Consider the following 16649-nt stretch of genomic DNA (forward strand, 5'->3'; position numbering starts at 1 on the left):
GACTGTTTGTCCAAGTTTAGATCGAGTCTTAATGGAGAAAAGTACTGTATCCAAGACTTTCAGCAGACTGTCTGAGAAGACATATTGCCAAGAGGGGACAAACCAAGGAAGAGGAAAGATCAAACCAGTGTTGGTTCCTTCTGGTATATGATGTGTTATTTCCTGTGCAACCCCACTACGAAGGAATTCAGAAAGCACGATGGAAGTAAATATTTCTCTCACTCTTAAATGGAAGCATGCTTAACATAATGATAAAGAAAAGTTATTTATACACTCTATCTAGGAAAGGATATTGAAATTGGTTTCTAGTCCATTTAATAATGAAATATATTTGGAGTGTTTTCTATGTGCCCAGGATGTTCGAAGTGCTTTATGTGTCTGAGTCACTTTATCATCCAAACGTAGCTCAGTGCAAGAAAGCAAAATTACTCTCTGTTCACGGATTTTAAGTAGCTGCAGAGGTTTTGGTTAGATTTTTAAAGATAATTTAGTTACACAGAATTGTATTTATGCTATATAAGACACAGGTTTTTAGAAAATTAACACTAAAAAATAAAGAATGCTATATTAGAACATCTGCCTCCTACTTATTTTAGAATTAGTTGGTTTCTTTTTTAGAAATAAAATAAATTCAACATTGATAACAAGAAAGGTAAGGCAAACTTTGGGGCGCACCAGAGACAGGGGAAGTTCAGAGATTTCAGAACAGCAGTTGAGGCTGACACTCACCTGGCTGCCTTCCTTTTGCCAAAAAACAGCTGGCTGTGGGTTTCCTTTGGTTTCACAGGGAAATGTCACTGTTCGACCTTGAGCAACAATCTGATCTCTTGGCCTAACCACAAACTGTGGAGGAGCTATAATTTAAAAGGAAAGAAAGTGTGTAAATATAAACCATTGACATAAAAATAAAAAATAAAAAGATATCAAAGGGAAAATCTGGTACTAGGTATATTGCTCAGTGCCAGACAGAGGCGACAGTTTTTGATTAATTTTTAAGCATTTCTCAAGACACAATGGGGAGAGGAAAAGAGCACTCTATCACAGGTGAGGAAAGAAGTATATTTATTAGTAGAAACGTTTTAAATGTTCATTGTAGTCTCATAGCCCATATAGTTGCATAGAAAAATATAGTTTTCATAATATTCTTTTTTAAAATTGCATTTATTGGTGGTGATAATGGTTAGTGAAATTATATAGGTTTCAAGTTTACATTTGTATAATACATCATCTCTATATCACATTGGTGTAAGTCCACCACCCAGAGTCAGTTCTCCTTCCATGACCATAGATTGGATCCCCTTTACCCTCATCTACCATCCCCTCCCCCCTTACCTTCTGGTAACCATTAAACTGTTGTCTGAGTCTATGACTTTTTGTTTCTTTGTTTGTGTGTCTTGTTCCTTTGTTGCTTTCAGTTATATCATATGAGTGAAGTCATATCATTCTCGACTTTTTCTGTCTGACTTATTTTGCTTTCTAAGGAAAAACATGGTTTTCCAATTTGGTTTTGTGTTTTGAATAAATAAAGATAGAAAAGAATCACTCCATTACTCAAACATCTCCTTCCTGTGAAATCAATCTACTGACAAATACTGATTGTGTTTGTAATATTTACAAGACACTGTACTAGGCACGGGGATACCAGAAGGCATAAATTTGATCTCTATTCTCAAAAATGTTTATATTCCAGAACTAAAGTTGAAGTGTTGAAGACATTGAAGAATGGAAGAGATGGGGATTACATACGAGGGGAAATAATATAAAGAAATGTATGAAAGTGGTTGATTCTATTTAATTCCTTTCATTTAGATAAATAAGCATTAGTCAGATAATGACTATGTTCCCCTACTAGGCCCTAAAGATATACAGATAAAAAGCATTGATCATGCAGCCACCAGGGATCTCATAGTCTAATGGAAAGTACAAAACATATGGTAACAACAACAGCAAAACTTTCTAAGGAAACAATTGTCTAAGACTATGGTAAATTCTAGGATGAAGGTGCTCTCAGAGCACAGCGGAGGAGCACTTATTTATAAAACATATAATAAATGTGATAAGACTCCAAGAGAGAGGGGTCCCATTATGTTCTCTTAGCTGTGAAAGACTTTATGTAGGAAGCACACCTTACAGGGATTTTGCGGAAAGCGTGGCATTTCCATAAGTGGAGAAATGAATACATTCCAAACAAAGACTTCACTGAGTAAAGAGTAGGAAGCAAAAACGCATCTAGTGGACAATGTGCAATCACACAGGAATAGAGGGTCCCAATTGTGTTAACATCATTGGCTACAAAAGAGAGATGTGGATGCAGGCTAAGAATATCCCTAGAAGCCAAACTGGGGTTTTCATTCTGACTCTTTCTGAACTGAGGAGTAATAGACACAAAGCAAAAAATGTGGAAGCTTTAACCATCTGATGAATGTAGTACAGCTTGGGAGGAAGGTGGCTTAGTCAACAAAGTAGGGAGTCTGGTTGGAAGACTAGCAAAATGGTGCAGGTGAAGATAATGAGGCCTTGATGCAATTCACTCCAATAGAAAAGAAAATAACAGAATGTGGGTAAAAATCCTAAGAAAGTCCTGATTTAAATTGGGGGCTAATTGTAAAGAGAAAAAAAGTGAATGACTGTACACAGTAAAAGTGGAAGTTTTCCCAAGGACGTCTTCTTCCTACCAAAACCACCCTTGTTGAAGGAAAACAGCATGTTGATTTATTTCATGGCTTTGCTAATCATCTGTTTCCACTCTAACTCATTGCTCATGCAAGAAAATGTAAGACCAAGAAAAAAAAATTAAATCAACTCTAGTTTTTAGAATTTGGTGTACATGGCAACGGTCCTAAAATTTGAACTCGAAAGAAGTCTAACAACAAGCGACATTCAGTAAAGAAAGGCCTTTACCCGGAATTCTTTCAATCCTTCAGGAGTATATGAGTACAGGTCCAATAATGGAGAAAATGGAGGGTAGCCTCAAATATGCAGCCAATCACTCATTTTTACAAGAATGCTAGCATAGAAACAGCAGCAGCATTAAAAAAAAAAAAAAAAAAAAATCACTGAGATTTGTAGTGACTTATTTTCTGATGTTCCATTATACTGTCTCCTAATTCAACACATTCAACACACACCCCAGGGACAGAAGGAATAAATCTACTAAGTGAGATTTTCTTCTATAACTATAGATAACAGAAGACTCAGTTTAACAGGATGGAGAACTCAGATTTATGGATCTATTTGAACAGATTGTGGTTTATGTTGTCTTGCATTTTCAGGAGATTACTTGCTTTTTACAGTCTTCTTGTTATTTCTACACAATTCCAATGAATCAGCAGATACATTGATTTTTTTTGTTTGCTTGTTTCCATGTTTTCTAATAAGAGTGATATTTTAAATCAATGTTACAAAACTACTTTAGGAACAACTCTTAAAACACTGCAGTGCCCATTTTTCAGTAGAGATGTGAAATCTCCAGTTATTTATACCAACAAAGATTTCAGATTGGTCTCTATCATCTGTACTAACCAAGAAAAATTATATCTATTAAGGAAAAGTTAAAAATTCAATGTATAGTCTTTATTTCTTAGTAACCCTATGAAAGCCAAGTTTAATGACAATAGGGACACTAAGCAATAAGTATTGAGTAATTTAGCTTCTATCTCATTATCAAAAATCAAAAGTCAATTTAGTTAAAATCAGCTAACAGTCTTTAATAAAAGTCACATATTCAGCTTATTAGTTCATTTGTACTGCTTTGGGCCAGAAGTAATTTAAATTACTTCACATAAATTCTTTGAATTTGCTTTTTCAAGTTTTTAAAAAATTTATCGCAGATGAGTGATTTTGCAAAATGCTTTTGGAATCCAGATCCTACAATTTTAACACAGCTGCTAAAACACAGTCCCCAAAATAAGAACTGGCAAATGACCACATCGATGTGTCTACTTTTCTGAAAAGATACGATTCATCCATTTACTCATTCAAAATATATTGATTAACTACAAATTATGAGACAGTCTGCTTGGTGCAGAGGATGGAAAGCCAGATAAAAAGTTGATCTGGTCTATGGTGGAGACTTCTAAGAAAATAAATAAAAACAAATACAGTAGACTATGATTTTTATAGTAATAGAAAATGCAGAGAGCACTGGGGAAGAAAGTGTGGAAAGGCAGGAAACTAGATCAGGGATGAGGAAAGAAGAGGACAGATAGCCACACTTCGGTTACGTTCTGATGTACAACTAAGAGTTCAATGGATGAAGACGAGAAAGCTCTCATGGAACACAGAGAAACAGACACCAGGCCCGTGGAACTCGATGTGTTAGGGGGGTGTACATGATTTTAAGAATAAAATCAGGGATACAGAAGTGACATGGGTAGAGCTAGATAACTGATGTTAACGGAGCTTAAATTTTGCCTGAAAAGAATGGAATTCTGTTCAAAGATGTTTATGCAACAAATATAACATAAGATTTGTGTTTTAGAAAGAATCCTCTTTCTAAAGGAGAAACGGCTGGAAAACCACAGCAAGGTGGGGCAATAAGTTCAGTTGAGAATTGCTATTCATAACAGTAACTGAAAAGAACATTTCTTCAGAACTCGTAAAGGGCAAAGGAATTCTGCAACATCATAATCTAGTATTTGCCACTAATGATATAATTAAAAACAGCATGAAATGATCATTTCTTGAGTTTTTACCCAATGCTAAATTTTTAAAGACCTCGAACAATACGCTGTCTGCATTTGGTTTAATCATGCTATGAAATAGTCTTTCATGTGATGCTTATTTATATTGTACTTTTATTCCAAGTTATAAATACACTGCATTTCTCATGTACCAAATAGTTTCCTGTTACCAGAACTGAAGTCAGACTAATCTCCCTGAGACTGGAATCACCTTACCATTAAAATAATAATAATAATAAATTAAAAAAACTAAAAAGAACATTAAAGCATTTATCAAAGCAAAAGATTGAAAGAGTATTCAAATCTCTGAAAATGTCCATCCTTTCCTATCGTCATCTGAAGTTGGACCACCAAAATAAATTGTATCGATCACCGTCTGTACTTCTGTAGGCTCTCTCTGCCAAAGATCTATATTGCAATCTTCTGTGAAGGGAGAAGGGATATCAGCTGAAGGAATTTATTTTTGAGGTTTTAAAATGAAAAAAACGACATCAATAATTCTTCTGAGAACACTTCCCAGTTCCAGTATTTCTGCCCGGTGGCAGGGAAAACAGTTTGAAAAGACAGTCCTTAGCGGATGGCACCAGTGGGAGGGAGCAGGCAGAGAGGGGGCATTGTATCTACACTGCACAACATCACAAAGCGTGCCATAGAGAAAACGAATTTTCTGTGATGTCTCTCGTGAAATATATGTATATGTAAAAAAACGTGATCAGGTCCTCAAGATGACAATTCAAAACATACATTTAAATGCAACGTAAATTAAAGAGGTTGAGTTATAAACTCCAGAAGAATATGCTAGTTATAGAAATGGAAATTCTCTTATATATTTCAAAGACATAAGACTATAAAATATGTATTTATATCCTCTCTAAAACCCAAAAACGTTAGACAAATCTTTTGTAGCTATGATGCAATAAGCTACTTGCTTAATCTGTTAAGTGATTATATCTTATTGCTGCAGCTATAAGAAGAAATGAGATGAAGAAAACAGTGGTACATTCAGTATTCAATCGACACAAGTTAGAAACAACAGCTCTATAAGGATGTCGTGTGATTTCCAAGGAAGTGCACCCAGATATAAAAAGGTCAATTAAAATTAGCGGTCTGGTACTGTTCCCTTGAAACTGTTTTTGAGAATTGAAATACAATGCCCCGTAAATGAGATTTGATTTCTGCTAAATGATGCTTTGATATTGCGTTCAGCCTAAGCTGCCTTCAAAGTCACACTACAGCTCTGTTATGCTAATGTCCGCTGGTGAGAGTGAGTGGGTGATATGGAAATCAGGTAGCTGAACATGAGTAGAAAGCACAGGCCACGCATGAGGTGGGCTTGGAGATGAGGGGATGCAGGACCCTAAAGGTTAATCACATCATGTTCAGAATTGTTCTTTTCAGGAAAATATGACTTTCTATGGCAGGCATGAATGTGGAGCCAGTCAGGCAGGGGTCGCATACATTAATTGTGACAAGGCGGTTACAGGCACACTCAGCGGCTCTCTTTGTTTGGGTATAATTTTTGTGCCTGAGTGAATAAGCTTCTTGTTTTGTAATAACAAACATTCTGAACTTTGTTTCTTAAACTCAAGTAGAAAATAACATTTTTGTTATTTAATATGTTTTGCTTGTTAAATTCTAATATATTCTATAAGCTTGTTTAGAAAGTACACTTTTCCATCATCTGCTTGTGTGAAAGATTTGCTGAGTCAAAAACTGCTTAATGCAACAACAATAATTAACATTAATTGAGTGCATACTAAGTGCCTGGGAGTGTGTTAAACAATCCTCAGGCATTACCTTATATAATATTCAAAGAGCCCTTTGTCTTAACTATTACCATTCTGATGTGAAGACCATTCTGATGTAAACTGAATCTTATAAGGGGTACACAGGGTGTTTAAAGATTAAAGCAATAGTTTGGAAGACAGGTGTGACTTCAGGTTCATATGCTGCCATAGCTGGACCTCTTAAACACTGAGCTAGCTAGCTGCTACAGCAATTCGGTTCACTTCAAACCATGATCTGACTGAGAATTTGTTGTGTCTATTCCCAAAAAGAAGGGTGAAATTATATGGTATGCTTTTCAATATTGTATAATGTTAAAATCATAGCATTATGTTGTTCCTGAATAATTGCTTTCATATTAAAATAGCATAAAGATCATAAAATCTATGATCTTGTTCTTTCTGTACTACCTGTAAGTGCAACCTTTGTTAAGTATACTTTTTACAAATAATTCTTCAAAAGCCTACAGTTCCTTTTCTATTGCTTGTCATTGCTGTGCTTGCAAAATATTGTCCTCAGTGTAGCAATTTGACTTCCACCAACTGGCTCAAGATTTTACCATCCTGGTACTCACTTGTCCCCAAACTAGCTTCAGCATTTCAGCAGGCCAGTCTCCTTTCAGTCGCTCACATATGTATTTGCTTGTTCTTGCCATTAACCCACATTGATGTCTATTCCCCTTTGATCTGATTGTCCATAGCAATTAACTGAACACACGCTATTGTTATACTTTTCTTGTGTTCTTCCTACTTAAAGGTACTTGATCTTGTTTCCATTGCCTTGTTTCTCTATTTTTTACCTCTGTCTATGTATCTTGCTTCCTTAGTTCAAGTGAAACAGGGTCCGGTTGGGACCCCCAGAAAAGGGGCCTTGAAATGTCCCTGCCTTGCAATCTCCTTGCCCTATGGCTTAACAATTGGAAAAACCCCTCCTTGCGGTTTGAGCTTGAAACATCCCCTGTCCAGTTCCTTGCTGTGGGGGCAGAGCCCCAGAAAGAAGTTTCCAGGCTCTCGGCCTCACATAGACAGGTGCTGGCTCAGGTAGTAAATGGCCATCAATGTGATTGGATGGCCATCAGCTGTGGCTAGTTGGCCGTCAGCTGTAACCAGTGAGCCATTGGCCACTAATATAACTGCTGTGGCTATGCTAGCAGAGAGAGAGAAAAAGAGAGAAGAGAGGAAGAACGGGGGCTAGCAAGAAGATGGCGGCTGGGCTGGCAAGTGTGGATGGCGGTTTGCGGACAGTGTGGATCCAGCCTCCAGTGAGAGTATAGTGCCGCCAGAGAGAATATAGTGGTATGACTCCCCCATCTATGGCTCCGTGGGTGTTCCTTTTTGGCCTCACCATATCCTGCGTTCTTGTATGGGGAGCGGAAGCAGAGACCCCGCAGGTCGCCCCGCACGACAAATGGCGCAGCGAGCAGGGTCCCCCGCATGACACTTGCTTTAAATAATTACCCTGAAACTTGTGCTTGCTTATGATCATAATATCCCTTGCTTACTGATCACAACAGACCTTGCTTACGATCACAATACATCCACGCTTACTGATCACAATCTCTATGGCTTAGTATTCTTTCCAGGTTTCTGTCACCACTGCTCCTGGGTTGATGACCAAGATGGAGAGTCACATCACCTGAGGGAAGCTTCCATGCAGACCCCTGGAACCATCACGTAGTCTCTGGAGGAATGCCCAGATTTTCCTTTAAATATCCCAGGCTGTTCTGAGAATGTAAGGCAGTTTTCGGAGGTGTTAATCCACTGCCTTTGCAGATCACAGGTGCTCTGATAATAAACGCTTGGTCTACGGCCCAGCTCCTGTGTGGGTGTATTGGCTGAGTGGCACAGGCAGCACGAGCCTTGGACTCCTTGGCCTCCGGTTTCACAAGTAGAAAGCTCTCACTGGTATGCAGTGCTACCTACCACTTCGTACTGAAATGGCGCTTTCATTTGGCCTGGAAAAGCCCCAAATACTCAGCACTGAATGAATGCCTTGGAATGGGAAATAAAAATAAAAAAAATAATTCTTGATCTAAAGTAAATACTCTGTGTGTTTTTTTCATCTCTTCACAGTGGACAGATATGACACATTTCCACCAGTGATAGTGGCTCACTATTGTAGTAATTTAGGTGGAGGGATGACAAAAAAAATACGTCATTTGAAAAAAATCTTCTAACTGATTCTGATATATCCCTCTGTACAGAAGTCCCCCTACACTAAATTGAAAATTTGTGACCCAAAGACTGTAAGTGAGTAGTCACCATCCCATAGTGACAAAAATAATATGGAAAAATATAAGCATTGCGTAACAACCAATTCTAGAAAGTCCTACAGAAAATTAGTAAATAGGCTTACTCCACCAAAAAGAAACAGAAACCAGAAGTCACTTCATTAAAATGCAATACAGCGTCAAAGTAAGAGATGTTTACTTAATTTATAATCAGAACAGGTTGGCTTCTAATTGATAAATGATTGTTTCTTCAACTTATTTAATTCTATTTAATTTTTACTATTTAACACTTCACTTGATTTCAAAAGAGTGTCTGTTAATAATATTGGAAATGCATAATATCATAAAATATTTGATTTGAAGCTATTAACAAATAATTTGTCTCAGATTAAGCAATGCATTTATAATGGAAAACAATTTAGGAATATATGATTTAAAATGCTCATTTTTATAAAGCCAGTTTAATCACATATTATTTGTCACTATTTTCAAGGAGAATAAATGTTGAAATTGCTACATTACCTACCTTTCCAATTAACCATTTTCTTACTGAGTCCATAGTAACAGCTCTTCCAGATAAGTGATATGTTTTTTTCTCAGCCAGAACCTTACTTTCAGTTAATATTAAGAATCCTTTTTCCATGATAAAAATCAATATCTATACCGTTTCTTTCAACAATAATTGCTTTTTCAATGTTGAAATGAACCAGAGAAAGCTCTAAATGGTTAACTGCTTTCATTAATATGGAAAGTAAAGTAAGTGGTCAGAGAAAATAGAATGACTACAGTGAATCACAATCTTTAGCTTCTCCATCTTTCAGACTTCGCTTTCGACTCTCTACCAATGAGAGGTCTCACATAAACAAATTGCACTCAATCATCATATGAGTAGAGATGCATTGCAATTATGCAGCAATTACTCTACATTTTTAACCAGTTTTATGAAATTTTTTGATTGTGAGAAGACTAATTTTGAGAGTTCATATAATACCTAAACTAAAAGTAACTCATAGCTATTCAAAATCTAATGACTAAAGAAGGCCATGATGTTAGTCAAATGTATTACATAATGAGATTATAAAATATATGTGACCTTCTAAGTTGACATATATACTAACTGCGAAAGCGATTCCAAGGAGGGATCAAACGTACTGAGTTTTGGTGGTAAGTGTGACACAGACACACAAAAGTATGTGTGTATTTTGTGATAGTAGTTAAAACCATTTTCTTTAATTTATAGTCACACATAATATGCTCCTATCTCAAAAGGAATGATGTAAATATCAGAATGAAATGCTTCTACTATTATAGAGTGTATAGAATGACTTTGAAAAGATCAATCTCATTTAGTTCAAACTGTGTTGCATTTTTGTATCTCATAGGCAAGTGCATAAGAACACTTTTATAGTAAACAGCTATACCCATGTAGCCATTTTGTAATTGGCCTTAACTTATTTATGACCAAAAGCAATACTGGAAAACATCACAGTAATAAATTTGTGCTACAAATGAATTCAGATACTGGTTGGCACTTTAACTCATACTACTACTAATTATTTTAAGCAAAAATGTGCTGATTTTTGTGTCCAGTTCTGATGGTACTAAAATCTCTGTCTTCTGGAACTTACTGCCTACCAGAGGACACTCACATGAAAACAATCGAGCATGATACAACAAGAAGAACATAATAAATGTTGTAATACAGGATGACGTCCCATCAAATGAGAGTAACTTGACTCAGTCTGTTCCCAACAGTTGGGGAAAGCATTAAGAAAGAAAAAGAGAGAAAAAGAGAGTGTGAGAAATTGTTTGAGGTAAAAGAGGAGGGTGGGCGGTGGGGTTGTTCCTCACAGAGGGAAAACTATGTGCATTATGTTAAAGATACGAGTTTTCCATACTGCAGTGTTGCACCATTACCCTCACCTAGCTTCATTGCCACTTTTGCCAGTCCAGGTCAGTGTGCTTCCTAAACTGAAGGATTATATTAGTGAAATCATGTATTTCCATGTAAATGGTCTTTATTAGCTTTAGCGAGTCCAAGTAAATCCTCTAATGGTATTAAATATTTCTGTATTACAATAAATGTAATAGTTAACTCATAAAGTAACTAAGTTGGATATGTACACAGATCATTTTAAACCAGGGGTGTCCAAACTGCGGCCCACGGGACAACTGCGGCTCGCAATCCATTGTTAATTGGCCCGCAAATTCCAAAAATATGTTTAGTTTACTTAAATAAATTGGCCCGCAAATTCCAAAAATATGTTTAGTTTACTTAAATAAATCAGGTGAGGCAATACATACTTCACCTCAAGTGAGTGGCCTGGCTGTTTGTGTATTTTACCGCATATGGCCCTTGGTGAAAACCATTGAAAAAAGTTTGGACACCCCTGTTTTAAACTTTATTATATTTCAGATTATTGAAACAGATTTCACTTAAATTATAGGTAAACACGGAAAATCATGTAACTAGGTAACCAGTTTGAGCATCAATGTGTAAATTTTATAGAACTTTTAAATTTTACAAAAGTTGTAAGTTGAGAACTCCTTAGAAAATTTGTCAAAATTTTAAACAGACTTTGAATTATAAATCACATTTTTCCATATTATTTTGTCCTTTACTAGTAGTAGCTTTGCTTTTCTACTTTCTTTCCTTACTAAAATACTATAATAATAATGTAATAAGAAATATAATTTATAATTAAATTTAATATAAATTATGATTATTTATTATAATGTAATACATAAAGTTTGTTTCCTTTAAGGAACTGTTCTCAAGAAAAACACTATTAATATAAATCTAATAAATTATTATACAAAGTAATACCTATATTACTGTTTTTATAAAAATTTCACTTTTTCACCAGCAGAAGGAGACTAGTTCAAAGAGTGGTGAAAAAAATTCTTTCCCAATGCTAAATTGGGAAAACTAGACTTCTCATATTGAGGTAGAGGGGAGGATGTAAGTCTGGGGGTAAGGAAGGAAAATCTATAGATTAAAAATGGCTCTTCAAGTAAACGGTGAGACAAGACATCCATTTCCACTCACTTAACCTGTCAACTTGCCAGAACTGTCATGTCAGCACTCCAGCTAAACCACGAAGCCTGATCACATCCCATTATCTCATTTTTTGAGAAAAAAAAATTGCATGAAGATGCCAATCAGGAAAAAAAAACAAAAACAAAAAACTTGCAACCAAGAAACAAATGTACTGATGCTGAAGGGTTGCTTAGTTAACGGAATTTTAATATGCAACTGCAATGTTTCTTAATAACATTAATTACACGCTTAGTAAGGCACCATCCTAACTCATTAGTGCCTTTTTTTGTTGTATTTTATCTCTTACTAACAGAATGGGTACTATGTGATTGGCCTGTTTCCATTAATGTTGCTTAATCTTTTTATAGCACTATCTAAAGCTGCTTGCATAAACATTTTCTAGGCAACTATTACCTATGTATGCATATGTGTGTATCAATTAACTGCACCAACATTTGACATCCCCCTACCACATGTAAGTGTTATGCTAGACCTACAGGCAGGAGAAAGATAAATACAACAATGTATTTACTGACAAAGAGCTAATAGTTTTGTAGGGCAGATGAAAATGATATCCTCAATAAATCTGGGAAGCAATGTTTGCCATGAGAGAGATTTAAAAAGGCAATGCGATATATTTTAACTCAAAATTTCATTTAATTTGGTTGTTCATTTTTTAATGAATCTAATTATACACTATTCCCTGGAGTGACACAATATGTTTAAATAAGTAGTGCAGTCATTCAAATGTCATGCATACAATATTTAGGTGTAAAGCACATCATAATGAATGTTTTACAGTATGTATATCTGTATATATACACAAAGATATATACACATATGTTGTATATATCTGTATACATAATATATACACAGTTATACATAATGTAAAATATATATTATAATGTATACATCACAATATCTCTGATATATACATATATCATATACCTTTCTGTCTACAAACTACTATAACTCATAAAAGGAAAAAATGTTTACTTTCTTAGAAGGTATTACTAGAATGTTAATGTTATTTCTGTTCGGAAACAGCCAGTGAAATCTCTTAATATCAACCTCAAACTATTTTAGGCCAGATAATTTATATCATTCTGCTATTGCTATTTACAGTACTTTAATTTTAACTACTAAGTTAACAAGATTAGTATTTATTTTGTTCTTATTTGAATAGACTCCAAAATGAATAAGTATTTAAGATTTTTGATATTTAGGTTAAGGCAATGGAGTAAAGGCTTATTGCTGTACTATCTCCTATAGAACACAACAAAAGAAATGAACAATATGGGAAAACTACCATAGCTCCAACCCCCTAGACTGTGAAATACCTTCCAAACATCGTCAAGTCCTTCATTTCCAAGGAGGAAAATGAAGAAGCATGGTGAACACCAGTTAGCCTCAATACGCAATCGTCTATCAATATTGATTTCACATAAATTATCTGTCAACACTGTGAAAGCCCATCCCATGATCCTTTGATGGGAAAAAGGAGATCTAGAGCCAGAGACTTGGGACATGTGAGACATGACTTCATAGATATCCAGCTAAAATTCAGAAGTCAGGGGAGAAGATATTTAAGGAAAGAAAAAGCCAAGTCTACTATAAAATTTTGAGGTGGCCTCCAGGGAGATAAAGACTCTAAGTCTCCTAAGAATTACCCATGGAAACACAGAAACACTTTAGAATAAATAGTTGTCCATAGTCTAAATGAAATTATACACAACATGGCCTCTCTTTTGAAAGAAGAACAAATAAACAAACAAAAACCTCTAAAAGGGAAAAAAGGGCTGAAGACAAACGGAGATGAAGAAAGCTATAGTCAAGCAAGGAATGAACAAAAGATAAAATAAAAATAAAGAAACAATCTACTTTAGGAACAAGAAAAAGTAATTGTTGCCAATGAAAGTTAGGGAAGTCACAAACAGGCATCAATAAATCATACAATATGAAATAAAAATGATGGCTTCAAAATTATTATAGGAAGTTAACAAATATAGAATTGAAACAAAGGAAAGCCAACATAACTCCTGAAGAAAAGAAGTGAAACAGAAAAGAATATTCAAAGATAAAACAGAAGAAAACACTTGTCTTTATGTATAAATGTTTTCAGATTTTTTGGGTAGATACCCAGGAGTGGGATTGCTGGGTCATATGGTAATTCTATTTTTAATTTTTTGAGGAACCTCCACACTGCCTTCCATAGCGGCTGCACTAGTCTGCATTCCCACGAACAGTGTATGAGGGTTCCTTTTTCTCCACAGCCTCTCCAACACTTGTCATTATTTGTCTTGTTGATGATAGCCATTCTGACTGGGGTGAGGTGATATTTCACATAAAGACAAGTGTGCTCCAATGTTCATTGCAGCTTTATTTACAGTGGCCAAGACATGGAAACAACCAAAATGTCCTTCGATAGATGAATGGATAAAGACATTGTGGTATATATACACAATGGAATACTATTTGGCGGTAAGAAAAGATGATATAGGAACATTTGTGACAACATGGATGGATCTTGAAAGTATAATGCTAAGCAAGATAAATCAGACAGTAAAAGCAGAGAACCATATGATTTCACTGATATGTTGTATATAAACTAAAAACAAGAAAAGAACAAGACAAACAAATCAGAAACAAAAACTCATAGACACAGACAACAGTTTAGTGGTTACCAGAGGGTAATGGTGGTCGGGGGTGGGAGATGAGGGTAAGGGGGATCAAATAATAGTGATGGAAGGAGAACTGACTCTGGGTGGTGAACACACAGTGGGATTTATAGATGATGTAATACAGAATTGTACACCTGAAATCTATGTAATTTTACTAACAATTGTCACCCCAATAAACTTTAATAAACAAAACAAAACAAAAAAAAAATTTTGAAATAGTGTAAATTAAAGCATAAATGTAAAGATTCAAGGAGCTTGGTTTGTCCTAGGACTATTAGATGCAGGGTGATCAGGACTAAGATATAACCCAGCAAAGTTATGGAAGAAGGATGACATTTGTATTCATATAGTAAAAGCATAACCCAACCAAGGGCAAAAATATCCCGGAAACCTCAGACTTCACCTCAGTAGCTTTCAATACCAATGCAATAGAACCTTTTCACAAAGGTGTGAGAAAAAGAAAGTATGACAATAATTTTATACCTATTTTCCAATTTAGAGACAATGAACAGACACTGTCAAACACATAAGGCCCTTCCAAGAGAATCAAGTCAGTGACTAAACAAACCACTCATGAGATGTAACCAGGACATGTTTTTCACTTTAAAAATTAGCATTAATGTTAGAACTTTTCACATTATGGAAACTCTGTTGGAATATACAAGACAAAACAGAATGCAATTTTTATCTGCTACTTAATCAAAATATGTGTGAAAAACGTGATGCTTAATAATAATTACATGGGACTCTGCATAAAGTAGTTAATTAGCACCAGGCGCAGGAAACATTAAGCGCTCATAGGAGGGAGATCACCTCAGGTCATGGGGTAACAGCTTGTCCAAAGACGAGAGGCTGCAGGGAGTAAAAGTATAGGTTTCTTTCTAAGACACACTCAAGATGCCTGTTGCGGAAAAGTGGATCTTGACATGAAAGGGTTCGTACATAATACCTATGCATTTTAAGATAAAAACAAAACAAACAAACAAACAAAATACCAAACAACAAAAAAACTGGACAATATCCAAATGTTTCAGGTTTCAAGCTGGGGTGGAGGGTGGTGGTGCTGAAAATATCAGTTGCATTACTCTTTCAATAATGTCTGCTTTATAATTTGCCTTGAATGAATTTTTTAATCACTCTCTTCTTATTGAACTTCTTGGTGGCCTCAATAAAATGCTTTACAGCATGTTACCACAAAACTCTACTTCAACTCAAAACAAAACTTTCTAAAATGAAAACATATTTAATTTTTGCATTTAAGCAGCTACAGGATTGAAAAAGAAAAATGCCCCTACAATTTCTGTTTAGAAGTGTGTTCTTTAAAATAATAATAATAAAAGATGGGAATTTTGCGTCAAATATAAACACACACACACACACACACACATATAAATACCCACATATATATACACACATATACTTATAAACTCTCAATACTTACAACTCTTGTGTGAACAGTTATGTCCTTCTATCAGAAGGAAACATACTTTTTAGTCCCTAAATTAGGAAATACTTAGACGCTTCCATCAAGTTGTGTATTGTCAGTTTGTGTTTGATGTTTTTAACAAGTGTCACCTGATATAATCAGCTTTTGGTTTCCATACTGGAGGCAATCAACATCCAGCATATGGTATACAAGATACAAAATGGCAAAACGGAGCAGAGCTCAGCTTCATGAGCAAAGCAGCTGGTAGATTTGACAGTTCTTTTCCAAATTACTCATCATGTTTTGAGTTGCTGCTAGGAAAAAATGTGTTGCCCATCTCTAAAATAGATGTTCTTTTTTTATTTTTAAGCTTCGGAAAGACTTCCAATTGAAAATAAGACAGATGGGTATAGGAAGCAAGATATCTGTCCCTATTTAGATCATTTTCTTCTGTCAGTTCCCTCATCAGAAGAGTTTTCCAAATAAACAAATGAATATTTCGCATTCATAGCTAACTATGTCCTAGGATGTCCTTTTGCTTCTCTACAAAGAGTGCCTTTGGAACAGCAAAAAGGCAAAACCACAGGAAAGCCTGGTGGGTTTTTAATTATCAAAGTGGCATTTGTCTAGATTTTGTGGTAACCAGCAAATAAAGAATTTCGATTAAAGGGCTCTTTCTGAGATGATGATGACATTGAAGATGAGTAAGTGATGTCTGGAGAATACTTTCTTCCGGTGTCAAGTCTGTGATTGTCTGCTTTCAGTAAAATTTTCCAGACTGAGGAGCCTCTAAATCAAGAGTTAT

The 16649-nt window shown here is 35.4% G+C and overlaps 1 protein-coding gene across 22 annotated transcripts in view; it reads right to left on the minus strand.

Annotated features, from left to right (window-relative positions):
- ROBO2 (roundabout guidance receptor 2) overlaps positions 1–16649 on the minus strand; it is a 1652913-nt gene that overhangs the window by 100818 nt on the left and 1535446 nt on the right. For all 22 annotated transcript variants that reach the window (XM_088794275.1, XM_074333465.2, XM_088794272.1 and 19 more), the window contains one exon: positions 730–854. In XM_088794275.1, coding sequence (XP_088650401.1) covers positions 730–854 — 125 coding nt within the window. The remainder of the gene's footprint in view (positions 1–729; positions 855–16649) is intronic.

Source organism: Rhinolophus sinicus, chromosome 17 (assembly GCF_057876585.1).
Source record: "Rhinolophus sinicus isolate RSI-liver-muscle chromosome 17, RSI-T2T, whole genome shotgun sequence".
Taxonomy (NCBI): domain Eukaryota; kingdom Metazoa; phylum Chordata; class Mammalia; order Chiroptera; family Rhinolophidae; genus Rhinolophus; species Rhinolophus sinicus.